Source organism: Oncorhynchus keta, chromosome 34 (genome assembly GCF_023373465.1).
Source record: "Oncorhynchus keta strain PuntledgeMale-10-30-2019 chromosome 34, Oket_V2, whole genome shotgun sequence".
In the NCBI taxonomy this organism is placed as follows: domain Eukaryota; kingdom Metazoa; phylum Chordata; class Actinopteri; order Salmoniformes; family Salmonidae; genus Oncorhynchus; species Oncorhynchus keta.
Window position 1 is genome coordinate 65,510,746 of NC_068454.1, and position 25,371 is coordinate 65,536,116.

The 25,371-nt window shown below is 43.0% G+C and overlaps 2 protein-coding genes across 6 annotated transcripts in view; one reads left to right on the top strand and one right to left on the bottom strand.

Moving 5' to 3' along the window:
• The first annotated feature begins 7,119 nt into the window (after nucleotides 1-7,119).
• LOC118367704 (hemojuvelin-like) lies at nucleotides 7,120-19,819 on the top strand. 4 transcript variants are annotated; one of them, XM_035751311.2, is made up of 5 exons: nucleotides 7,120-7,399; nucleotides 10,369-10,515; nucleotides 15,337-15,488; nucleotides 15,656-16,170; nucleotides 17,141-19,819. In XM_035751311.2, the coding sequence occupies exons 3-5, from the start codon at nucleotides 15,392-15,394 to the stop codon at nucleotides 17,801-17,803; spliced, it is 1,275 nt and encodes a 424-aa protein (XP_035607204.1). In that variant the 5' UTR covers nucleotides 7,120-7,399; nucleotides 10,369-10,515; nucleotides 15,337-15,391; the 3' UTR covers nucleotides 17,804-19,819. The 4 variants fall into 4 exon arrangements, with proteins under 4 accessions (XP_035607204.1, XP_035607205.1, XP_035607208.1 ...); XM_035751312.2 differs by having other exon boundaries at nucleotides 10,409-10,515; XM_035751315.2 differs by having other exon boundaries at nucleotides 7,120-7,389; nucleotides 10,409-10,515.
• Nucleotides 19,820-22,259: 2,440 nt separating this feature from the next.
• The window catches only part of LOC118367622 (integrin alpha-8), a 60,256-nt gene continuing 57,144 nt past the window's right edge, over nucleotides 22,260-25,371 (bottom strand). For both annotated transcript variants that reach the window (XM_052494450.1, XM_052494449.1), the window contains 5 exons: nucleotides 24,933-25,046; nucleotides 24,691-24,804; nucleotides 24,480-24,581; nucleotides 23,441-23,563; nucleotides 22,260-23,344 (listed from right to left, as the gene is read on the bottom strand). In XM_052494450.1, the coding sequence (XP_052350410.1) occupies nucleotides 23,258-23,344; nucleotides 23,441-23,563; nucleotides 24,480-24,581; nucleotides 24,691-24,804; nucleotides 24,933-25,046 (540 nt within the window). In that variant the 3' untranslated portion in view covers nucleotides 22,260-23,257. The remainder of the gene's footprint in view (nucleotides 23,345-23,440; nucleotides 23,564-24,479; nucleotides 24,582-24,690; nucleotides 24,805-24,932; nucleotides 25,047-25,371) is intronic.

Consider the following 25,371-nt stretch of genomic DNA (forward strand, 5'->3'; position numbering starts at 1 on the left):
TATTCTATTAAGATGGAGATGTCCTGCTATTGACCCCTGACTACTGTGTCTGAATTACAATTTGATCATTCATTCTCTTTGCTCTATCCTGACTAACTCTCTCTCAGGTGTGAATAGATGCAATATGATAGGCATTTGTCATCCTCGGTCTTGTTGGCCATACAGAGTTTGTGCAATACTGCTTCCTATCCCAATATGTGGGAACTTTCAGAGTGAAGTCACAAGGGCAGAGGGAAGAGAATGACTTAGTGGAGTTGGCAAAGGTCCTCACGTGGCAGCTAGCCAGCCAGTGTCTGGTGCGGACAGTGGGACCATTTGGAAGCAGAGGCTTGCCAACTGTATAGAATAAATTCCCTGGGTTTCTCCCATAACAGGCCACATGTGAATAGATAGAATCAATTGGGTCAATATGGCGAATGACATAGTATTACAGATATGTTTCTCTAAATAATTGTAGTAGCAAAATGTATTGTAGAAAGTGATTTTGAAAATATATTTTTAAGTGAGAACAAAGTTTTCAAGTACATATCACAGTGTTCTTACACACATGTACGGAGAGAAAATAATGAGGAAAAACAACCTTTCTGAGCTCCTCTGTTAAAGATGGAATACCCTGGGTCCGGGAGGCCGGGACGAGTGCAATATTGGGAGGGCATTGTACAACAGTGCACCACATCCCACACCTGCCTGGCCCTGGGAGGGGTTAACACTTAATCTGCCTCCCCAAGCACCAATATTTCATGATCTGGCTGCAGTCCCAAGTTTACCCTCTCTTCAGATATGTCTGAGACTCACATTGCCTGAGGAAGACAAAAGTGTTGCATATTAGTCACTGTCTAAAAGAGAGCTTAGGCTGTCTCTCTCTCCCTCCCGTGCACACACACACACACACACACACACACACACACACACACACACACACACACACACACACACTAACAGTTACCAGGACAACAGGTCTCCAAGCCACATAGGGGTAATCTGCTAGGGTAACCAAAAAAGTAAAGGGAAAAAAGTTTATGGAAACAACACTTCCCCATTCTAAAATGTATTGTCAAAAGTATTATAATAAAAAAATATATATATATTGTGATACATAACAGGTGCATAATTTCGTTTGGGGAAATGTTTGGACTTTGGAGGAGTGTGTCCAAACACACTGTCTAAGCCCTTATAAACAAGTACACTAACTAAGATAAACATTTAGACCAATGAAAATGTGTTTAAAACCTTACCTCAAGTCACAAGTGATTCATTGCCTCTTCATTCATATAGTGTCGCCATTCTCTGGAATATGTTTGATATGGCCTATGAAAATGCATCAGCAACAATTCGCCAGGCAGTTAGAAAGATGGGTTCTTATTAGTCCAGAATTCCTTATATGCTGGATCTGTTTTCTTAAATGCATTCCGAACCCATTCTGCAATTATCCATAGCCGAAGATACAGGACTTCTTCCCTCTCCTAAAAGCTCTCTGACAATGGACCTCGCGCTCCGAATAGCCACTGCTTGGTCAATGGACCCCGCCTCCACTGCTACAACAAACAAAGGCCACAACGCAACGCTCACTGAGGCATGTTGGTGCCCCTCTTAAAAGGCTAATAACTTCGGACATTGTCCGCAGTTGAGTAAACACGTCTGACTATCCTTCCCTCTGTATGTGTATCCCTGCAGGAATGTCTACATTTTAAAACTTTTAGTAAATCATGATTAAATAGGTTAAACTACAATGGACTCACCCAAATTCGGCACTAATGATATTCAGATGTCAATCAATGAAATTTCGCGCCACTGGTGCCCGCCACATATCACGTGAAAACCTAGCGTTAAATTGAAAGGGTAAAACGTGTAGTCATGTAATTTACTGACATTCGCCTACTGCCTGAAAACATTACCACACGTTTGGTCACTTTGTTGCATTTTCTATACCAGTTTCAAAGTTTCTAAATACAGTAAGTATAGCCTTACAGTTTGTTTGGGGGGTTTGGCACCTGTCCTATTCCTGCTGAGTTTAGCACCTTGGCTGTGTGAATGGTGCAGGCCACTGGCTTGGTTGGGTCGTCATACAAATCACGCAGCCTGGCCTCAGAGCCATACGGAACATACTTTGCGTATTTCTGGGCACCTCCAATCCCTATGTTACCTACTAATGGTCTAGTTACTTTAGACAGAACTAAAAGTAGGGCGATTGGATCAGGGAGGATTGATGAGCGTAATCTGCGACCATCTTGCAATCCAAATGTTGCGTGTTTGAGTCAAGTTGGGGACAACTGTAGTATTTTAGCTAACCCTTCCTCTAACCCTTATTCTAAACTTAACCAAATTCACTTAACCCGCTATGTAAATTTACCTAAACTTTGTCTTTTTAGTTCTCCTAACCTTTTACGTAAATGATCCTAACATTTGTCGTTAGTTTCCCTAAACACCAATGTAAATTCTCCCCATAATTCTCCTTTGTTGTGGTATACTACGAGCTAACTAGATCTACTCAGGCTTTTATAAAGCTAGCTAGCTTCAGTTACCTTCACATTCCAGGTCAGGCTTCATCCGTATGATGGTGGATATTGCTCGTCCGCCTGCCGCTAACTGCGCGTGCATGTCGCATATGGCTAGTCGAAGGCGAACTCTTCATTGAGACAATGCTGAAATATTAATCCATTGGCGGGTCAGTGCCACATTTTCATTTGTGCTGAAATTATAATGAAAGAAAAGTTATCCTTATTTTATTACTTATCGTTAATGCCGTGTTTGGTGTGCTTATCAAAGCACGGCCATCTTTTTCCCACTAGTATCGCTCCTTCTTTGATCTGTGGAACAGCTTGCTGCATTGTGGCCGTATATAGACATATAATCCATAGCAGGGTTTTGGAATCTTTAACCCTGGCAATTTTACAGATAAACTCATGGATACACTAGCAATGGCTATCAGTCTTGACTTGAATGGGAACTGCCATCTATGGATTATTTGTCATTGGTTGGTTGCGGTTGTCAGTTTTCTTTTGGCCAATTTTAAAATACAATTCCGTAAAAAAATACTATACATCATCCAAGACGTATGATAAACTACATAATCCAATTTGTATGCTATTGTATGACCTGGTAAGAGGTATCTCACTGGGTACACCACCTTATCTCAACGTGGATAACTGGGTAGTATTTGGTTGAGATGTTGATTAATGAGATTACAAACTATATTCATCCACTCAAAAAGACAGCCAAAAGTTTGCTGAATTTCCAACGTGTTATCAATATGCTTCCAACCATCTAAAAGAACAACCTAATTCCAATGTAAAAACAATGTCTGATTTTTTGTTTAGTTGGCACCCGAATGTCTATCACTTCACTTTCAACCATTTAAAAATAGAGCAAAGTTTAAATTGGAATATAAAGTCAGATGTTTTGTTTATTTATACAGTGTCATGTGTTGTCACTGTGCTAAGTGATCAAGGCCATTTAAGATTCTGCACAGATTATTACAGCAATTGTGAAGATCTGAGAATACCTATGCATGTTATCTTGAACATACTGTACACATTTTATATGATTACATAAGTAGTATAGTTACAATAACCTCAAAATGTGGCCATGGATGTGTTACTCTTTTTAAGGTTGAATGTTACATTCGTTTGGAAGATAGCCTTAACTTTTGGCTATTTACTGTATTAAAAAAGTAATATTGAATTGTTTTTGGTTTAAAATGCAACCAAATATCAACATTTATATGTACAGTGCATTCGGAAAGTATTCAGACTCCTTGACTTTTTCCACATCTTGTTACGTTACAGCCTTATTCTAAAATGGTTTTAAAAAATAAATAAAAATCCTTCAATCTACACTCAATACTCCATTATGATAAAGCAAAACCAGATTTTTAGAATTTTTGCAAATGTATTACTAATTTTAAAAAACGGAACTATTACATTTACATATGTATTCAGTGTCACGATCGTCGTAAGGAGCGGACCAAAATGCAGCGTGGTATGTGTTCATGATGATTTTTTAATTAAAGAAAGCACTGAACACTGAATACAAACTATACAAAAACAATAAATTAATAACGACCGTGAAGCTATAATGAGAGCTGTGCTGACACAAGCAACTAACATAGACAATCACCCACAAACAAACAGTGAAACCCAGGCTACCTAAGTATGATTCTCAATCAGAGACAACTAATGACACCTGCCTCTGATTGAGAACCATACTAGGCCAAAACATAGAAATCCCCAAATCATAGAAAAACAAACAGACTGCCCACCCCAACTCACGCCCTGACCATACTAAATAACGACAAAACAAAGGACATTCAGACCTTTTACTCTGTACTGTACTTTGTTAAAGCACCTTTGGCAGCGATAACAGCCTTGAGTGTTATTTTGGGTATGATGCTACAAACTTGGCACACCTGATTTGGGGAGTTTTTCCCATTCTTCTCTGCAGATCCTCTCAAGCTCTGTCAGATTGGATGGGGAGCGTCACTGCACAGCTATTTTCAAGTCTCTCCAGATATGTTCAATCTGGTTCAAGTCCGGGCTCTGGCTGGGCCCCTCAAGGACATTCAGAGACTTGTCCCGAAGCCACTCCAGCATTTTTTTGGGCTGTGTACTCAGGGTCGTTGTCCTGTTGGAACCATCGCCTCAGTCTGTGGTCCTGAGCACTCTGGAGAAGGTTTTCATCAAGGATTTCTCTGTACTTTTCTCTGCATCTTTCCCTCGATCCTGACTAGTCTACCAGTCCCTGCCGCTGAAAAACATCCCCACAGCCTGATGCTGCAGCCACCACGCTTCATCATAGTGATGATGCCAGGTTTCCTCCAGATGTGACACTTGGCATTCAAGACCAATCAGACCAGAGAATCAGACCAGAGGATCTTGTTTCTCGTGGTCTGAGTCTTTTAGGTGCCTTTTGGCAAACTCCAAGCTGGCTGTCATGTGCCTTTTACTGAGGAGTGGCTTCCGTCTGGCCACACTACCATAAAGGCCTGTCTGGTGGAGTGTGGCAGAGATGTTTGTCCTTCTGGAAGGTTCTCCCATCTCCACAGAGAAACTCTGGAGCTCTGTCAGAGTAACCATCGGGTTCTTGGTCACCTCGCTGACCAAGGCCCTTCTCCCCCGATTGCTCAGTTTGGCCAGGAAGAGTCTTGTTGGTTCCAAAACTTCTTCCATTTAAGAATGGAGGACACTGTGTTCACATTTTTTGGTACCCTTTCCCAGATCTGGGCCTAGATACAATACTGTCTCAGAGCTCTATGGACAATTCCTTTGACGTCATGGCTTGGTTTTTTCTCTGACATGCACTGTCAACTGTGGGACCTTATATAGACAGGTGTGTGCCTCTCCAAATCATGTCCAATCAATTGAATTTACACCACAGGTGTATTCCAATAAAGTTGTAGAAACATCTCAAGGATGATCAATGGAAACAGGATGCACCTGAGCACAATGTTGAGTCTCATAGCAAAGGAACTGAATACTATGTAAATAATGTATTTATATCTATTTTTATTTTTATTTGATAAATTACCAAACATTTCTAAAAACCTGTTTTTGCATTTGTCATTATGAGGTATTGTGTGTAGATTGATGAGAAACATTTTTTAAAATACATTTGAATACATTTTAGTTCCATCTGAGCCATTTTTACTTTTATTTTTGGTTGAGTTGGAGACGTGAATCCAACATATTATTTATTAACTTGTCGACAAGTTAATAGGCAGAAGATACATCTCCATCAAATGTTGACATTTGGTTGCGTTGACAACCCAACACAATTCAATATCACTAAATATCTTTACATTTTAAATCAAAGGTTAAAACCTTAGGCCTATTATATTGTCTATTTTTTGTTGAATTCTTTGAATTATAATTTCTTTCTGATAATGGATCTAAAGTTGAAGATCTGATTTTGTTTTAAAGGTATAAATTAAACAAGGTTTGTCAATGTTGAAATTTGGTTACCATGATTGCATAATCTTTTTGTTTAAACTTCACCCTAAAAACAACAGTTGATTGCTTTTTTCAAATCCAATGTATTTTTCATGTATACTGAACAAAATTATAAACGCAAGATGTGAAGTGTTGGTCCCATGTTTCATGAGCTGAAATAAAAGATCCCAGAAACATTCCATATGCACAACAAGCTTATTTCTCTCAACTGTTGTGCACAAATATGTTTACATCGCTGGTAGTGACCATTTTTCTCCTTCGCCAAGATAATACAGGTGCGGCATGTCAAGAAGCTGATTAAACAGCATGATCATTACACAGGTGCACCCTGTGCTGCGGACAATAAAAGGCCCCTCTAAAATGTGCAGTTTTGTCACACAACACAATGCAACAGATTTCTCAAGTTTTGAGGGAGCGTGCTATTGGAATGATGACTTCAACAGTCTGATCAACTCTATGCAAAGAAGATGTGTTGCTGCATGAGCTAAATGGTGGTCACACTAGATACTGACTGTTTTATATATATATATATATATATATATATATATATATATATAAAATATATTTACACCCTTTTGTTTAAGGTGTCTGTGACCAACAGATGCATATCTGTATTCCCAGTAGTATGAAATCCTTAGATTAGGGCCTTATTTCAATTGACTGACTTCCTTATATGAACTGTAATTTAGTAAAATCTTTGAAATTGTTGCATGTTCCATTTCTATATTTTTTTCAGTATAGATTCCACGTCACAATACCTTGACAAATTACCTTGAAACAACGTTGATTCAACCAGTTTTGCCCTGTGGGAGGATACTATACTCCTATAATTCGTATGAATAACTTAACATAATATATCATACTAAGTGTAAAAGGTTTATGCACAGAATAATACAAATTTTCCCGAGACCAGCCAGTGCAATATTAACAAAAGTCAACTTTTTTTACTCAACTGGCTACGATATCTGTCAAAATTACATTAACCGATTTTCGTGGGGATTTATGATAGCCTGCGAACCAAGAGGGCAACAAATATAGAATGGCCTCCTATAAAAATAAGAAAACACACTAGCAACAACAGGATGCAAATAGAACAGGTTGCCAGAGCCGCTGTGATAGTTTGAAATAGCCCCCCGGTGCCAAGCAGAGTGTGCGCCCAAGTGGACAGTTGTTACGCGAGCAGCAGGTGTTCGACACGAGTGATTTATACCACTCGTGGAGAAACACTGTTAAATATCTCACTCATCTGATAGCCGACATCGAGGGAGGAAGGAAAAGCGGATTGCCATAAAACCAGTTTGAGACTGGACATCAGTGTCGGCAGCTCACTCGGACAGTTTGGGAGTTTGGTGTCAGTGCAGGCAAAACCTACTTCGCCTTTTTCCTATTGGAGCGAGTGAGGTGGGGACATTTACGCAGTGTCTCATACGGAGCTTCAACAGAGGTGTGATTTGGTGAGGATATGAATGGTGCTTTGCCTGGTTCATTCTTAAAATAATCATGTGCTACACAATTCAGAAATGTGGCCTATTATTTACCTACCGACTGGGCACAGACGTGAAATTCAACCTCTATTCCACGTTGGTTAAACCTAATTTCATTGAAATTACGTGGCAACAATGTTGATTTAACCAGTGTGTCCAGTAGATACTACTATTTAATTGTGAGCTATGAAGAATGTATGGATTGGGTCAAGCAAGTGTAAAGCTTTTATTTGGTTGGAACATATGTTTTTCTAACATTGTACAATTCACTTTATCCCCTAATGGAACTTGTTGCTTTAAATACTTTCTCCATGGCCTAATATTAGAACATATTCCCTGTCATTGTGAGTAAATCAAGAAATACAGTGGAATGGCATGTACTGTAGACTGACATTTGGGTGACATTGGCAATGTGGAATTTAAGGTTACATCAGCAGTTATATAACAACAATAGAATGATATCCTTATATTTGCCATTCATTAATATAATAATACCCCTTGAATAGTCCTGAAGTACAGCAATTGATTGTCATAAATATTTGTTTTTATCAAACCTATGCTTTCAAAGATAATTCATATTGATATAGATAGAATGTACAATAGATAGATTATCAATAAAATAGATCATACAATTAGTCAATCAGTCTAAAGTTATTTCAATGTTTGATAGTGTCCATCAAAATACACTGACCTTCCCACTGTCACAGTTAAGACATGTGACAGTGGGAAGGAAAACTTCAGGTGGAAGGAAACCTTGAGAGAGCTGCACTATTACAAATACAAAGATGCTATGATGTGCATACATTCATTGACCTTTCCTATGCAGACACAACCAGATTGGATTCACATTAAATTCTCATTCATCAATAAATCAAGTGAGGTTGAGCCAAACATCCAATAGCTTGCTCTGTGTTTGTGGTCTTTGTGTCCAATACAAGTTGGGGATTGATCTAATGAATGAGTGAAAACCACTCTTTAAGTGAGCTGGAGTTGACACGTAGAACCACATGGACATGTCACTCCAGGCCAAGCCGTGAGAAAAAAACATCTCTGAGTCTCACATGTGACCAATCCCTATGGTGACGTTGTGTGTGTGTTTGGTTTTACTATTCATGTGGGGACCAGAGATCCTCATAAGGGTGGTAGCCTAAAACAAATCAAACAATTGGGGACATTTCACTGTTCCCCACAAGGAAAAAGGCTGTTTTAAGCTTAGGTTTAGGGTTAGAATTACATGTTAGAGTTAGTTTTAGTTTTAGGGGTTTGGGGTTAAGGTTAGGGTTAGAGTTAGGTTAAGGGTTAGGGCTAGGTTTGAACCCCACAAGGATAGTAAAACAAACGTGTGTGTGTGCGTGTGTGTGTGTGTGTGTGTGTGTGTGTGTGTGTGTGTGTGTGAAGGGGAGTTAGGGTTTTGTGGTTAACAAGTGTACGGGTGCAGTGTTGCCCTAAAGGTAGTACCGTATTGATGTTTAATCACAAGCGACTGTCTGTGTGTGTATGCACAGTGATTATTTGCTGTTCATGGATGGAACAAACAGGACCCTGTCAGTGTTGTTGGTCGGTGCACAGAGGGAGGTCACTGTGATTTTCAAAGCAGTGCAAAAAAAAGGTAGGGGGGGGGGGCATACACCCCCACTCCAAAAGTGCAGCTGCATCAGAATCCATTGGTCGACATTCCAGACCTCAGCCACTACACTAGTGAACACAATGCCCACCGGACAACAAAAGGAGACCAATCTCGGGCATTGAAAAACGTTTATAACAGAAGTGAAGAGACTGGGTTGGTGCAGTTCTATACACTGCTGCTGTTAGTTGGAATACAGTTCAAGAAGATTAATTTGATAATGTAAGTTGAAGATGTGTCTGATTGAAGACTGATTGTGACAACTAGTAGCCATAGCCACTCCCTCCCTGAGTAGTGGAACTGCCGTTGGGCACACCTGCTTACCCTTTCCTCCTCTGCCTTATAGCCCTGACTATTTCTGACCAGGGTAACACATGAAGGAAATGGCCTGGGTGGAGAGAGAGAGAGTCTGGTATATTTAGCATGCTCTATTTCTGCCCCTGCTGCTTGTAACCCCCCCCACCCCTCTTCATACCCCCTCTCCCTGGTGCACTGCACAGGTCTCCCAAACTGTAATAAATGTCAGACTGTAGTGTTGGTTCAGAGAGAGAGAGGAGCACACACAAACGCACTGCACACATGGTTCAATCTGGCCCATGCCATGACGCTTTCAAAGGCACACTTGGCACCAATGCTTTAGGAATACCTAGTACTGCCAAAGGTTTCACTATGTAATGCACATAAGCTCTGTGAAGGTCTTACCAGAATGTAGGCTCCTTAAACTTAGATCTTTCCACACATAAATCAAATACAATAATGCCATCCTTTTGGTTACTAAATTGGACATGACAAAGAGAGACTTTCTCTGGCCCTTGTTTGTTCTCCGATGGCAAACGGAAAAGGGAGAAGAGTCCAAATTGAAAAATGCCCAATTGACCAAGTGACCAACATTGTTGTAGCCTAGCTTTGACAGGTAAATGTTTGCTTTATACCAAGAACTGAAATATAACATAAAATGGGGTTTTGATACATAGTGCTGTGGCACACATGGTAGCCATAGTTTTTCTTTGTTTTACTATATTTGGTCTCAAGCCTAGCTTCACAACACTAACAGATAATTGTTTACAATGGCAGTTTATCTACTGTATGGAAACTTAAGCTCTGTAATGAAAATACTGAATATTATAGGACTATTATTATGGCTATGATTATGGCAGCTTCAAACATGATCTGGTCTGACCAGTGGTCAGGTGGATAAGACTGCCTTCATAAACTAAGACTGTTGATCAAATTATTGGTCCTATTCCTAAATGTGATCAAATGGTGGCCGCTGGTGTTGCTTTTCTCTGATTCTTCAATGTTTGTTTGTCAACAGTTTTCTCTCCATTGTCCTCATCTTGTCCATGTCCAAGCAGAACGGTGTTGACTTCAGTCTGAGTGCTGTTGATGGGTTCCAAGAGTGTGGGAGATCGTTTTGCAACAACACACAGTCTTAAAAAATAGTTAGCATCTATTCAAATAGGTATGAACTACTTAACTATCTACTTAATTACTTACAATTACAGTTGAAGTCAGAAGTTTACATACACTTAGGTTGGAGTCATTAAAACTAGTTTTTCAACCACTCTACAAATGTCTTGTTAACAAACTATAGTTTTGGCAAATCGGTTAGGACATCTACTTTGTGCATGACACAAGTCATTTTTCCAACAATTGTTTACAGACAGATACAGACAGAGATTATTTCACTTATAACTCACTGTATCACAATTCTAGTGGGTCAGAAGTTTACATACACCAAGTTGACTGTGCCTTTAAACAGCTTAGAAAATTCCACAAAATGGCTTTAGAAGCCTCTGATAGGCTAATTGACATCATTTGAGTCAATTGGAAGTGTACCTGTGGATGTATTTTGAAGGCCTACCTTCAAACTCAGTGCCTCTTTGCTTGACATCATGGGCAAATCAAAAGAAATCAGCCAAGACCTGAAGACCAAATTGTAGACCTTCACAAGTCTGGTTCATCCTTGGGAGCAATTTCCAAATGCCTGAAGGTACCACGTTCATCTGTACAAACAATAGTACTCAAGTATAAACACCATGGGACCACACAGCTGTCATACCGCTCAGGAAGGAGACACATTCTGTCTCCTAGAGATGAACGTACTTTGATGCGAAAAGTGCGAATCTATCCCAGAACAACAGCAAAAGACCTTGTGAAGATGCTTGAGGAAACAGGTACAAAGTATCTATTCCACAATAAAATGAGTCCTATATCGACATAACCTGAAAGGCTTGAAAGGAAGAAGCCACTGCTCCAAAACCGCCATAAAAAAGCCAGACTTCGGTTTGCAACTGCACATGGGGACAAAGTTCGTACTTTTTGGAGAAATGTCCTCTGGTCTGATGAAATTAAAATAGAACTGTTTGGCCATAATGACCATCGTTATGTTTGGAGGAAAAGGGGGAAGGCTTGCAAGCCAAAGAACAGCATCCCAACCGTGAAGCACGGGGGTGCCAGCCTCATGTTGTAGGGGTGCTTTGCTGCAGGAGGGACTGGAGCACTTCACAAAATAGATGGCATCATGAGGAAAGGAACATTATGTGGATATTGTAACGGCGTTCTTCTATCTCCTCCTCTGACGAAGAGGTAGAACAAGGATCGAACCAAAATGCAGCGTGATGGTGATTCATGATATTTTTTAATAAAGAAAAAAACTATACATGCAGAGACTACAAAAGTAATGAAACGAAATAATGAAGACCGAAACAGCCCTATCTGGTGCAAACACAAAGACAGGAACAATCACCCACGAAAACACTCACAGAATATGGCTGCCTAAATATGGCTCCCAATCAGAGACAACGATAATCACCTGACTCTGATTGAGAACCGCCTCAGGCAGCCATAGACTAATTAGACACCCCACAAAACCCCAAGACAAAAAACACACCACAATTACCCATGTCACACCCTGGCCTGTCCAAATAAATAAATAAAACACAAAATACTAAGACCAAGGCGTGACAGAACCCCCCTAAGGTGCGGACTCCCGGACGCACCTCAAAACCATAGGGAGGGTCTGGGTGGGCGTCTGTCCATGGTGGCGGCTCCGGCTCGGGACGTGGACCCCACTCCATTAATGTCATATTTCCTCCCCCTCGCGTCCTGGGATAATCCACCCTCGCCGCAGACCATGGCCTAATAGTCCTCACCCAGGACCCCACTGGACTGAGGGGCAGCTCGTGACTGAGGGGCAGCTCGTGAATGAGGGGCAGCTCAGGACTGAGGGGCAGCTCGGGACTGAGGCAGCTCGGGACTGAGGGGAAGCTCGGGACTGAGGGGAAGCTCGGGACTGAGGGGAAGCCCAGCACTGAGGGGAAGCCCAGCACTGAGAGGAAGCTCAGCACTGAGAGGATGCTCAGCACTGAGAGGAAGCTCAGCACTGAGAGGAAGCTCAGGCAGGTAGTTGGCTCTTGCAGATCCTGTCTGGCTGGCGGATCTGGAAGAGTCTGGTTGACTGGCAGATCTGGAAGAGTCTGGTTGACTGGCAGATCCGGAAGAGTCTGGTTGACTGGCAGATCTGGAAGAGTCTGGTTGACTGGCAGATCTGGAAGAGTGGCTGACTGGCAGATCTGGAAGAGTCTGGCTGACTGGCAGATCTGGAAGAGTCTGGCTGACTGGCGGATCTAGCTGCTCTGGCTGCTCCATGCAGACTGGCAGCTCTGGCTGCTCCATGCAGACTGGCAGCTCTGGCTGCTCTATGCAGACTGACAGCTCTGGCTGCTCCATGCAGACTGACAGCTCTGGCTGCTCCATGCAGACTGGCAGCTCTGGCTGCTCCATGCAACCTGGCAGCTCTGGCTGCTCCATGCAGACTGACAGCTCTGGCTGCTCCATGCAGACTGGCAGCTCTGGCTGCTCCATGCAGACTGGCAGCTCTGGCTGCTCCATGCAGTCTGACAGTTCAGGCTGCTCTATGCAGACTGGCAGCTCAGGCTGCGCTGAACAGGCAGGAGACTTCAGCAGCGCTGTAGAGGAGGAAGGCTCTGGCAGCGCTGAACATGCGGGAGACTCCGGCAGCGCAGGAGAGGAGGAAAGCTCTGGTCGCGCTAAACAGGCGGGAGACTCCGGCAGCACAGGAGCGGAGGAAAGCGCTGGCTGCGCTAAACAGGCGGGAGACTCCGGCAGCGCAGGAGAGGAGGAAAGCGCTGGCTGCGCTGAACAGGCGAGGCGCACTGAAGGCCTGGTGCGTGGTGCTGGAACTGGTGGTACTGGTCCGAGGACACGCACAGGAAGCCTGGTGCGGGGAGCTGCCACCGGAGGACTGGTGTGTGAAGGTGGCACAGGATGGACCGGACCGTGAAGGTGTACTGGAGAGCCTGAGAGCAGGGCTGGCACAGGACGTGCAAGGCTAGGTCGGTACACAGGAGGCCTAGTGCATGAGGCTGGCACAATTTTCACCAGCCGACTAACACGCACCTCAGGACGAGTATGGAGCGCTGACCCAGGTGCCATCAAATCCCCGACACGCTCCGTCGGACGAATATCGCACCTAAAGCACCATACTAGCAACTCCCTCATTACTCTCTCCTCCACCTTCCCCATTAACTCCTTCACAGTCTCTGCTTCGCTCACCTCTAACACCGGCTCTGGTTCTGGTCTCCTCCTTGGCTCCTCACGATAAACAGGGAGAGTTGGCTCAGGTCTGACTCCTGACTATACCACACTCTCCCTGAGCCCCCCCCCCCCAATACATTTTTGGGGCTGACTCTTGGGCTTTCTTCTGCGCCGTCGTGCTTGTTTCTCCAAATCCATTCTCCTATAACCCTCTTCGCACTGCTCCAGCGAATCCCAGGTGGGCTCCGGTACTCTCCCTGGGTCGACCGCCCACCTGTCTATTTCCTCCCAAGTAGTGTAGTCCCGATATTGTTGCTCCTGCTGCCGCTGTTGCTTCTCCGCATACCTGCGCCTCTCAGCTCTCGCCGCCTCCAGTTCTTCTTTGGGGCGGCGATTTTCTCCAGGCTGATCCCAGGGTCCTTCTCCGAACAATTCATCCTCCCATGTCCGTTCCTCTTTTCTCTGCTTCTGCTGTCGCTGTTGCCTGTTACCACGCCACTCGGTCAGTTTGTGGTGGATGATTCTGTAACGGCGTTCTTCTATCTCCTCCTCTGACGAAGAGGTAGAACAAGGATCGGACCAAAATGCAGCGTGATGGTGATTCATGATATTTTTTAATAAAGAAAAAAACTATACATGCAGAAACTACAAAAGTAATGAAACAAAATAATGAAAACCGAAACAGCCCTATCTGGTGCAAACACAAAGACAGGAACAATCACCCACGAAAACACTCACAGAATATGGCTGCCTAAATATGGCTCCCAATCAGAGACAACGATAATCACCTGACTCTGATTGAGAACCGCCTCAGGCAGCCATAGACTAATTAGACACCCCACAAAACCCCAAGACAAAAAACACACCACAATAACCCATGTCACACCCTGGCCTGACCAAATAAATAAAGAAAATACAAAATACTAAGACCAAGGCGTGACAGATATATTGAAGCAACATCTCAAGACATCAGTCAGGAAGTTAAAGCTTGGTCTCAAATGGGTCTTCCAAATGGACAATGACACCAAGCATACTTCCAAAGTTGTGGCAAAATGGCTTAAAGACAACAAAGTCAAGGTATTGGAGTAGCCATCACAAAGCCCTGACCTCAATCGTATAGAACATTTGTGGGCAGAACTGAAAAAGCGTGTGTGAGCAAGGAGGCCTACAAACCTGACTCCATTACACCAGCTCTGTCAGGAGGAATGGGCCAAAATTCACCCAACTTATTGTGGGAAGCTTTTGGAAGGCTACCTGAAACGTTTGACCCAAGTTAAACAATTTAAAGGCAATGTTACCAAATACTAATTGAGTGTATGTAAACTTCTGACCCACTGGGAATGTGATGAAAGAAATAAGGGCTGAAATAAATCATTCTCTCTACAATTATTCGGACATTTCATATTCTTAAAATAAAGTGGTGATTATAACTGACCTAAAACAGGGAATTGTTACTCGGATTATATGTCAGGAATTGTGAATAACTGAGGTTAAATGTATTTGGCTAAGGTGTATGTAAACTTCAACTGTAGATCTTGTGATCCGCTTGTTATATGATAAAATATTACAATTTGTATTCAATACATACAAATTGCACTCTATCTTGACAAATGGTCGACTGGAGTTGAGCTCAGATTGTGCCTGTGGTAGTGGTGTGGCGTTTCCATCTACAGGCCACAGTGTGTAATGTCTGTCTCTATCTATGCCCTGCCTGCATCTGTAGCCCCTGTACTGAGCCTGAGCCTGGTCTGCAGCCCTCGGCCTGAGGCTGGAAGGGGATGGGGACACTGGCCCTTTGCAGCCACTACTCACAGCTGTCATGGAAACGCAGCGTCATAGTGGCAATGCTACTGTTTCACCTGTGCTGCCTGCAAGGTGCTTTCTATGATGCACAGCTTTTGTCTTCAAACTACCCAATAATGTCAAGCAACTGTGATATTTCTGTTACATGCTCAATGGAAAGACATATTTTTTCTCCTACTATTGTTACGTTATTATTGATTAATAAACTGGAGCTTCAAACTCTCTCCCTCCTCCCACAGTATGGGCATCCTGTCGCATCCTGAGGTGCAACTCTGACTTTGTAGCTGTCACCCTGGACCTTGGGGGCAGCGGAGGGGGCGGAGGAGGCAGCAGAGAGGGGGGAAATGCGGGCTACTGCAGCGCCCTCCGTTCCTACGCCATGTGTACCCGCCGTATGGCCCGTGCCTGCCGGGGCGACCTGGCCTACCACTCGGCCGTGCAGGGCATCGAGGACCTCCTCATCCAGCACAGCTGCCCCAGGACAGGCCCCACCGCTCATCCCCGGCCCCTGCCACAGGCCCCCATCTCTGGGGACGCCTGTATCTATGAGAAGGGCTACCTCCAGCGTGAGGGCCGGACCCCTGACTATCTCCACTGTGGAGTGTTCGGGGATCCCCATGTTCGCACCTTCCGTGATGAGTTCCAAACGTGCACTGTACAAGGGGCCTGGCCACTGATAGATAATGAGTATCTATACGTTCAGGCAACTAGCGCCCCCATGAGAGGAGGGGTGTATGCCACGGCTCTCATCACGGTGGGCCTAATTTCTAAAATAATATATAGTAAATTATATTTTATAAAATATATTTTTTAAATTATACAACTTACGATCCGTTCTTAAAGGTCCAGTGCAGTCAAAAATGTGATTTTCTATCCAGAGGTTTGAATAATACTGTGAAAATTATGATAATGCCATTTTAGTGTAAGAGCTGTTTGAAAAGGCCACCTGAAATTTCTGCCTATTTTAGTGGGATGGAGTTTTGGCCTTCCTGGTGACATCACCAGGCGGTAAATGAGGTAATATGGCAATAAGAAAGAGTTCTAAACCTCTCTGTCAATAACAGCTAGTGTCACGTTGGTATGGAGGATCGGGAGACAGGCACAGGAATGCATAATAGGGGTTTTTATTTCCCAAATTACAGTGTGCCGTGTAAAGGCACGGGGATGAAGACCAACCAAACATGTATACAAAACACAGGGTAGAAATCCAAACAAAAGTGCGAGGAGATCCTCGAATAAATAACACAAGCGCACAATGATACCACACGGGACGAGACCCGTAATCATCTGCGCAATCCACAATGGCACAATAGCTAAAACACAGCACAGGGCATTGGAACAACAATCGACAGGACAATGGTGACCAAAGGGCACACTTATACAATTACTAATCAACTGGGAATAGGGACCAGGTGTGCGTAATGACAGTTCTGGAGGGATCTGTGACAGCTAGTTTTCAGTTTTCTCTCCCCGCTCTTGCTTGAGAAATTGCTTTTTGACAAGAAACCATCATTTTGGGGGGTACAATTTTGATTGAAAATAATCACAGTAAGATACTTAGTTATTACCCAGAAATTATTTATTATTGAGATAAAAATGGCTTCATTGGACCTTTAAAATATAACTATATGCAATGCATGACATGTCTTTATACATAAATAAAGCATACGTACGTCTAGCTCATTGGAAGGGTGTGTGTAACAACAGGGTTGTCTTTCCACCAGATTACCATCATCTTTAAGAACTGGCGCCAGTGTATCGAGCAGCAGATCTACCAGGCGGAGCTGGACAACGTTCCCGCAGCCTTCGTGGACGGCTCAGTGACCAGCGGGGAGAGGCAGGGCCAGCACAGCCTGAGCGTCCACTCTGATCTGCCTGGGCACCAGGCTGAGATCCGTGCTGCCCACATCGGCACCACCCTGGTGGTGCGTCAGAGTGGGCGGTCCCTGGGCCTGTCAGTACGCTCGCCAAGTGCCATTGCTGAAGCATTCACCCCCGAGCAGGACCTGCAGCTGTGTGTATATGGCTGCCCACCTTCACAGCGCCTAGAGACGCTACCCAGCCCCTCTTCTTCCTCCTCCCTTTCTTCCTCTTCCTCCAGCCAGCCCTCTGCTGCAGCCCATGTCCACTGTGCAGCCCTCCTCCCTGCTAGGGACATCTACTACCAGGCCTGCCTGTTTGACCTGCTGGCCACAGGGGACCTCAACTCCAGCACGGCGGCCGTGGCGGCCCTACAAGACGCCCGGGGAATGATCTCAGACCCCAATAAGGTGCATCTGCTACTGGTGGGCAATGCCGATGGTAGTAGTCCATGTCTGCCTCTGATCCTGGCTGTGGCTGTCCTATCAGAGCATCTGTTGGCTCTGTGGACTTGGCAGTGTTTATGAACTAGTGACTGGTAGGAGCTGTGGGCAGAGCATTTAGCCACACTGACTCTGACTGAGCAGATGCTTTAAAAAAAATCTTGATGTCCTTGTTTCATAAACAACAGGCATCACCTTTGACTGGTTGGAACCCAGTGGCATTGTGACTGGTTACAGAAGTCAACGTTTCCCTGATTCGTTTTCTTCCAGCAGGAGAAGAATGTTGATCGGAATAAATACAGGTGAATGCTCTCAGTGAGGATAGAAGTGAACTATTGAAGCCTGAGACTAGTTGTGTTGATTCTAATCCCTTAACTATGCTGAGACAAATGTATTAAATGTATTAAAACAATATGTATTATCTCAGCACAGAGGATGGCCTGTTGAATAATTCCACGAATCCAGACAGTAAATGGAATCTTCAACTCTTTTTTTATATACTTTCTGTTATTTTCTGTTTATTTTATCATGGAGGGAATTTAGTGGTTTATTTATAGTAAATATAATACTACAGTGGTATCATCCTCTTTAAAGAAACTAATTTATCACTAATTTATTATGTCATCTTTGTGTGTCTACATTTGGTTTGCAGTGAGTTGTAATAATGTCTCGATTTCATAAGGGACTGTTTTTGAATGTACGTTTGGTTCATATGTCAGTATTTGTAAGACAATGTTTACAATGTATTGTTCATCCTGTTCATATTTTTACCTAGTGTAGTTGCCGAAGTAAAAAATATATCTTCCCAAAGTTACTCATACCATCTTTCTAAAACAATAGAGATCAAACAAGGAGTAAATTAAAATAATATATTGTTTTCCAAATGAAAATATCTCAAATTGCCTTCCATGTAATAATGTGATCTCTGTCAAGGATAAAACATATTTATACCTACAGATTCTAATATATTTCCCTTTGTGAGTTTTATTAAATTTGATTGTTTTTTTCCCCCATGACCAGAAAATGGTCTGTATAATGTCCTGAGAGTGTATTTTTAATGAGCGAACTTAACTGGGGTTTTGTCAACCTTGAAATGTCCAATACAACTGCAGTATTTCTCTGGAGGGGCTACTGAGGCAGCATTTGGGCGAGTTGAGTTCTCCTTCGCTGTGACTGGTAGCTCTGTTCTGCCATCTGATGTCAGATGTCTTCTCTGGTGTACTGTCCAGCATTCCTGTTGTTGCTTCTGTGATAGCTGAAATGAGTCCATTCGAGACCCCTCTTAGCTTCTCCGATGGAGTAGGTCAATGTAGAAAGTGACAGGAGGGGGGGTTGTGGTGTCTGGGGCAGTGGTGTTGATCAAAAAGGGGGAAATTGTATTGTTTTTTTAATTGATTGTATTGGTTTTGATGTGATTCAATAAAAAATGGTTCACAATAAAAAAATAAAGTGATAAGAGACAGCGCGGAACCACACCTTAATACAGTAAACAATATTAGAAAATGTATACTTGGGCAATTAAGGACACTTTATTTCAATAATCTTTCAGTATTCTTCCGTACAAAACACAAATCAAATTTGTAATGAGAATCCTTCATATTACATACTGTGAATTACTAGAAGTGAAGTAAATTGAAATTAAATTTGAACCTTATTCTCTTATTGCTCTATTCAATCAGATCCACTTTAGCCGACATCTGCATAGAGGTTGTTTTGGCGGTGTCGGAGGTGAACTGCGTTCGAGCTGTCAAATCCACAAGGGCTCCTGGCATTATACCTCCATCGGACATTGCCATTGGCTGCACAGCGTCGCATTAAGAGAAATCCCATGTAGCCTTGTTTACAAGTTCGAACACTAGAATGTGAGATGTAATCTTCACCTCGATTAGGCTGATAGAAATCCTCATTATTTAGATTAATGATTTTCAATTAGAGCATCATTATTTCTATATAGCCTACACTTTCTTATTCTGAACTTCTAACGCCAGTGTGGCTTCATGACAGTGATTAAGAGCAGCTGCTCACCGATTTGACTGCTCTAATGCAGCTACACCTCCGACACTGCCAAAACATCAGCCATTTTTCTACCCAAGCCTTTTTTCACTTTAGTGGATAAGTTTATATCTTTTTGGGGGGAGCGGTGGGAGTCCAAGAATACATAAAGCATTCCTCCAGAGAGATAGAACACACAAGTCTTTCCTAACTTTATGCATTATTGCTGGGCATCGAATATACAAAATATTGTTTACTGGCTTCGCACCCCAGAAACTGACTTGCGTCAAACAGAAGTCAACCCCTATTTCTCTTCCTCTTTGTCAGCTTTAGTCACCTCCAATCTTACTATTTCAGCTTCGTGCTACACATCCAATCCAATTGTTGTCAATATTCTTAAAATTTGGCCTTAATTCCGTCAACACTTTAAATTCTATGAATTCTCTAAGGTCCTATATGTAATAATCACCTCTTCCTTTCAGCCTAACCAGCCAAACTGGATTCAGCTTGAAGTCTGTGGCAGAGGAATGGCCTTTATATTGATGGCACCTTTACATTTGATAGCGAGGTCATCAACATTGGCAATCTACCCCATTCAAGGGTATTTAGGTATTTCCAAATGTAGGTATTTTTGAGATAATCATGTCCTTTGATAACCCATCACTTAATAAAATTAGATCTGAGCGGGAAAAGGAACTTGGTTGAGAGACCTCGGACGAAGTCTGGAATAGTGCCTTGCTTAGGGTAAATGGAAGCTCCTCTTGTGCCCGGCTCAGCTTTATACTTCACTGTATCCATTTCAGTAAGGCCAGGCTCTCCAAATTCTACCCAAATATTGATGGTACATGTGACAGGTGTAAAAGCTCTTTGGCACACTTGACTCACATAATCTGGTTTTGTCCCTGTCTGGCAGACTACTGGTTCACTATATTTAAAACACTTTCTGAAGCATTTGATATAGAGTGGCAGCCTAGTGCAGAAATGGCTATTTTTACCAAACAACAATCCTTCCCTGACCAATAGACTGCTAGATGCCATTGCCTTTGCCTCCCTGTTGGCACACAGAATGATTCTATTGGATTGGAAATCTATCAACCCTCCCTCAGCCTCTCTTTGGCCCAACTCATTTTCCTAAAATTAGACAAAATTAAGTAGACCTTTCAAGGTTCAACCAACTAATTTTATTCCAGATGGGACCTGATGATATCCTATTAGTATTCTTGTCCCCACCTCCAGCCCTTAAGGTTACTGCTACATAGGCCTATATCATCACCTTCCTCCAGATCAGTATTCTTGGCCCCACTCCCAGCCCTTAAGGTTACTGCTACATAGGCCTATATCATCACCTTCCTCCAGATCAGTATTCTTGGCCCCACTCCCAGCCCTTAAGGTTACTGCTACATAGGCCTATAGCATCACCTTCCTCCAGATCAGTATTCTTGGCCCCACTCCCAGCCCTTAAGGTTACTGCTACATAGGCCTATAGCATCACCTTCCTCCAGATCAGTATTCTTGGCCCCACTCCCAGCCCTTGAGGTTACTGCTACATAGGCCTATAGCATCACCTTCCTCCAGATCAGTATTCTTGGCCCCACTCCCAGCCCTTAAGGTTACTGCTACATAGGCCTATAGCATCACCTTCCTCCAGATCAGTATTCTTGGCCCCACTCCCAGCCCTTGAGGTTACTGCTACATAGGCCTATAGCATCACCTTCCTCCAGATCAGTATTCTTGGCCCCACTCCCAGCCCTTGAGGTTACTGCTACATAGGCCTATAGCATCACCTTCCTCCAGATCAGTATTCTTGGCCCCACTCCCAGCCCTTGAGGTTACTGCTATATAGGCCTATAAAATTTGTACTCTTGGCCTCCCCGCCAGCCCTTGAGGTTACTGCTATATAGACCTAGAAGATCACCTAATCACTTGAAATTGTTAGGCTATTACATTTTTGCTTTGTATTGAAGTAATATTATGTTGTATATACTTTAGTGTTGTGTTTTCTGAGATGTAACTCAATGACTTCCCCTTTCTTTTTAAATGTGTTTGGAATAATTCTGGGTTTGTCTGCTAGTTATGGGGTATCAGCTAGCGCCTATTAACATTTGGTCTGATTGAATCTAGGCCTAAACCTCTCACATTGGATGCTAATGTTAATGTAGTTCCTTTTGTTTTTAGCCCAGTCCCACATTCTCTTTTTTAAACAGTTGGACCCGTTATAAACACTTCTCTCTTTCAATACTTACAGTGCCTTCGGAAGGTATTCAGACCCCTTGACTATTTCCACATTTAGTTATGTCACAGCCTTATTCAAAAATGTATTCAATTGTTTCGCCTCCCCCCATCAATCTACACACAATACCCCATAATGACAAAGCTAAAACAGATTTGGTCATTTTTGCAAATAGTTTTGGAAATATCACATTTACATAAGTATTCAGACCCTTTACTTTGTACTCAGTACTTTGTTGAAGCACCTTTGGCAGCGATCGGGGGAAAGATGAACAGAGCAAAGTGCAGAGAGATCCTTGATGAAAACCTGCTTCAGGGCACTTAGGACCTCAGACTGAGTTAAGGGTCTGAATACTTATGTAAATGTAATTGCTCAGTTTTTTATTTTTAAGAAATTTACAAAAATGTCTAAAAACCTGTTTTTGCTTTGTCGTTATGGGGTATTGAGTGTAGCCTGATGAGTGAAAATAATGATCTAATCCATTTTAGAATAAGGCTGTAACATAATATATATATTTTTTTAGGTAAAGGGGTCTGAATACTTCCTGAAGGCACTGTATACACTAATATGCCAACAAAAACACTCACATAGACAATAGTATACTAACTAAACAATATACACAAAGAATTTGAACACCAAGTTCTAATAAAATAATACCAGTGTAAACAAGCTTCAGTATCACACAGAATGTCCCAATATTGCACATACACCATCCATAGATATATACAGCCCCCTGTGTGTGTGTGTGTGTGTGTGTGTGTGTGTGTGTGTGTGTGTGCGCATTTGATCAATGGTGGAATGTATTTAACAGTGAAAGCAGGCAGACACAAAGTCACTGACATCAGATGGTAACTCCATTTGAAGTTAGCCAGACTGGTTAACTCCAACTGAATTATCCAACCATACAGATCCCCAAGTAGTCTAACCCACAGAGGCAAGCGGTGCATAGAAACATATTCAACTACAAGCAGGGTTAGGACCAGAGTCCATTCTACTGTCCAAGATTGTCTTGAGGCCTCATATACATCCAAGTGGTTGTGTTTGCTTAAATAGTGTTTATGGGTGCAGTTCCATCTGTGTGGGTTGTTCCCAGTCTCTCTGGTGATGTCTTAATGGCACATCAGCCTTTGGACTGTGAGCTTGCAGTCCAATCACTGATGACAGACCAGCTTTAAAAGGGGTAAAGAACCTTTGATCTGTGAGTGCAGTCTGCCTGCAGATCTCATTTCAGTTTAATTTCACTCAAGAGGTGGAACTCCTCCCAAACAGCTTCTTTGAATCAAGAACTGGTCTCCATGGCGCGAGTGGGCGTTCTTTTAGGCGTCTGCTAATTGGTCAGAGGTCAGCTGCTCACGGTCTGACACGTCATCCGCTGGCAGCCGTGCCCGGTCAAAGAACCCACACTGAGGAAGAGAGGGTTAAGTTATACTAAAGTCTTTGTGTGTGTGTGTGTGTGTGTGTGTGTGTGTGTGTGTGTGTGTGTGTGTGTGTGTGTGTACCTTCCACATGGCCAGTGTTAGCATGGCCAGGACCAGCAGTCCAAGTAGGATGGCCAGGATGATGACCCACAGAGGAACAGCAAACGCCACATCAGGAGTCCCCCACAGCACCAGTGTACCCATCTTTAACACACACAATCACAGTTAGCTACAGGCTGGGTGGGGTTCAGGGTAAAGGTTATTGTAGGTAATAGCTGGGGTGGATGTCACATCTTACTGAAGTGGTATGTTGGTGTAGGGAGGAGGACTGGAGGCGATAGGGCAGGGTAGAGGTAAGTGTTAGTGTTAGGGGTATCTTATTGAAGTGGTGTGTTGGTGTAGGGAGGAGGACTGGAGGCGATAGGGCAGGGTAGAGGTAAGGGTTAGTGTTATCTTATTGAAGTGGTGTGTTGGGGTAAGTAGGAGGTCTGGAGGCTATCAGGCAAGGTAGAGGTCAGGGTTCATGTTAGGGGTATCTTATTGAAGTGGTGTGTTGGGGTAAGCAGTAGGGCAGGGTACACTCTTAGAATTATCGGTGACTCTAGGAACCCTGGAGATCCTTGAGGAACCATTGATAGTCAATGGTTGACATTTGCACCTATGGTTAGGTTCATGGAGGAACCTTTAATGTTTCAATGTATCAAAACCCTTGACTGGAGGCATGTCTTAGTGTGGGCGTGGCTTTTCAGGCCACCCGTGGGGGTAAATGTCATTCCTGTTCATCTGTTCTGTTGCATTGTCATCATATGTTAAGGTTGAACACTGACAGTTTTGTAGCTTCAATGGTGTTTACAGAGATGTATGAGTTCCCCGAGAGTCCATGCAAATCCCAAAGTTGGAATAGTTACCACTTTATTACTATATGAATGACTGAATGAAATTGATATTTTCTTGTCAAATCGCCAACCCATCCCTTATGGGATTAATTGACACATAAACAAACATTACAATAATTCGCTATGGTAATTAAATGATCATTCTTCTTCCGGAGTTCTCTGCATTGCACATTGCATATCGTTCAAGACTGTATAGGTATGGGTAAGTGTTAGGGGTATCTTACTGAAGTGGTGTGTTGGGGTAAGGAGGAGGGCTGGAGGTGGTAGTGCAGGGCTGTCACTCTGAAGGACACGGTGGAGTTGAGGAGGTATGGGTCGTTATGTCTCTGCAAGGTGAATAGATGTTATAGATACTTTATTTCTTAATACTAATAATAACATTAATATGAATACTCCCAGTAGTACATAAGTTTGGGTTTATGTTTGTGTGCTCACCTGGAGGAAGGTGTGAGCCCAGAGTCGGGAACGGATCTTGACTACAGCGCTCTGACCACGGTCCAACCGCCCGACCACACACAGAACTTTTAGACAAATGATGTTACTGCAGTTCTACAGAGCGGGTGAGACAGAGAGAGAGAGTTCATATACATTCCAAAACTGCTGCTGTATAGTAATACTAAACAAGCTGACAGTGAAATCCAAGGCTGCTGATAATGAAGTGCACGTATTGTAAGTACCAGGGTCTTGCTGCTGTAGGGCTGGGCAGCGCTGGTGGCTCGTCTGTAGCGGTGAGGAGAGCTACTGTTTCTCAGAAAGCCCAACAATTCTGGAGTGTCCTGGACAGAGGACATCTGAGAGAGAAAGACAGAGAGACACAGAGACAGAGTGCGCGTGAGAGCAAGAGGGGAGAGAATTAAGTCAAATTATTACATACCACTTATAAGACCAACCAACCATCTATACAAAAAACACTACAGGTACACACTTACAGTGCCTTGCTAAAGTATTTAAGCCTATTTTTACTCCTAAACTAATTTAGGCTTGCCTAAACAAAGGGGCAGAATACTTACAGTGCCTTGCGAAAGTATTCGGCCCCCTTGAACTTTGCGACCTTTTGCCACATTTCAGGCTTCAAACATAAAGATATAAAACTGTATTTATTTGTGAAGAATTAAC

Coding starts and splice junctions, on each gene's coding strand:
- LOC118367704 (XM_035751311.2), top strand. CDS start 15,392: ATGGGGACACTGGCCCTTTGCAGCCACTACTCACAGCTGTCATGGAAA. Junction 15,489..15,655: donor TCACCTGTGCTGCCTGCAAG/GTGCTTTCTATG, acceptor CTCCTCCCACAG/TATGGGCATCCTGTCGCATC. Junction 16,171..17,140: donor ATGCCACGGCTCTCATCACG/GTGGGCCTAATT, acceptor TCTTTCCACCAG/ATTACCATCATCTTTAAGAA.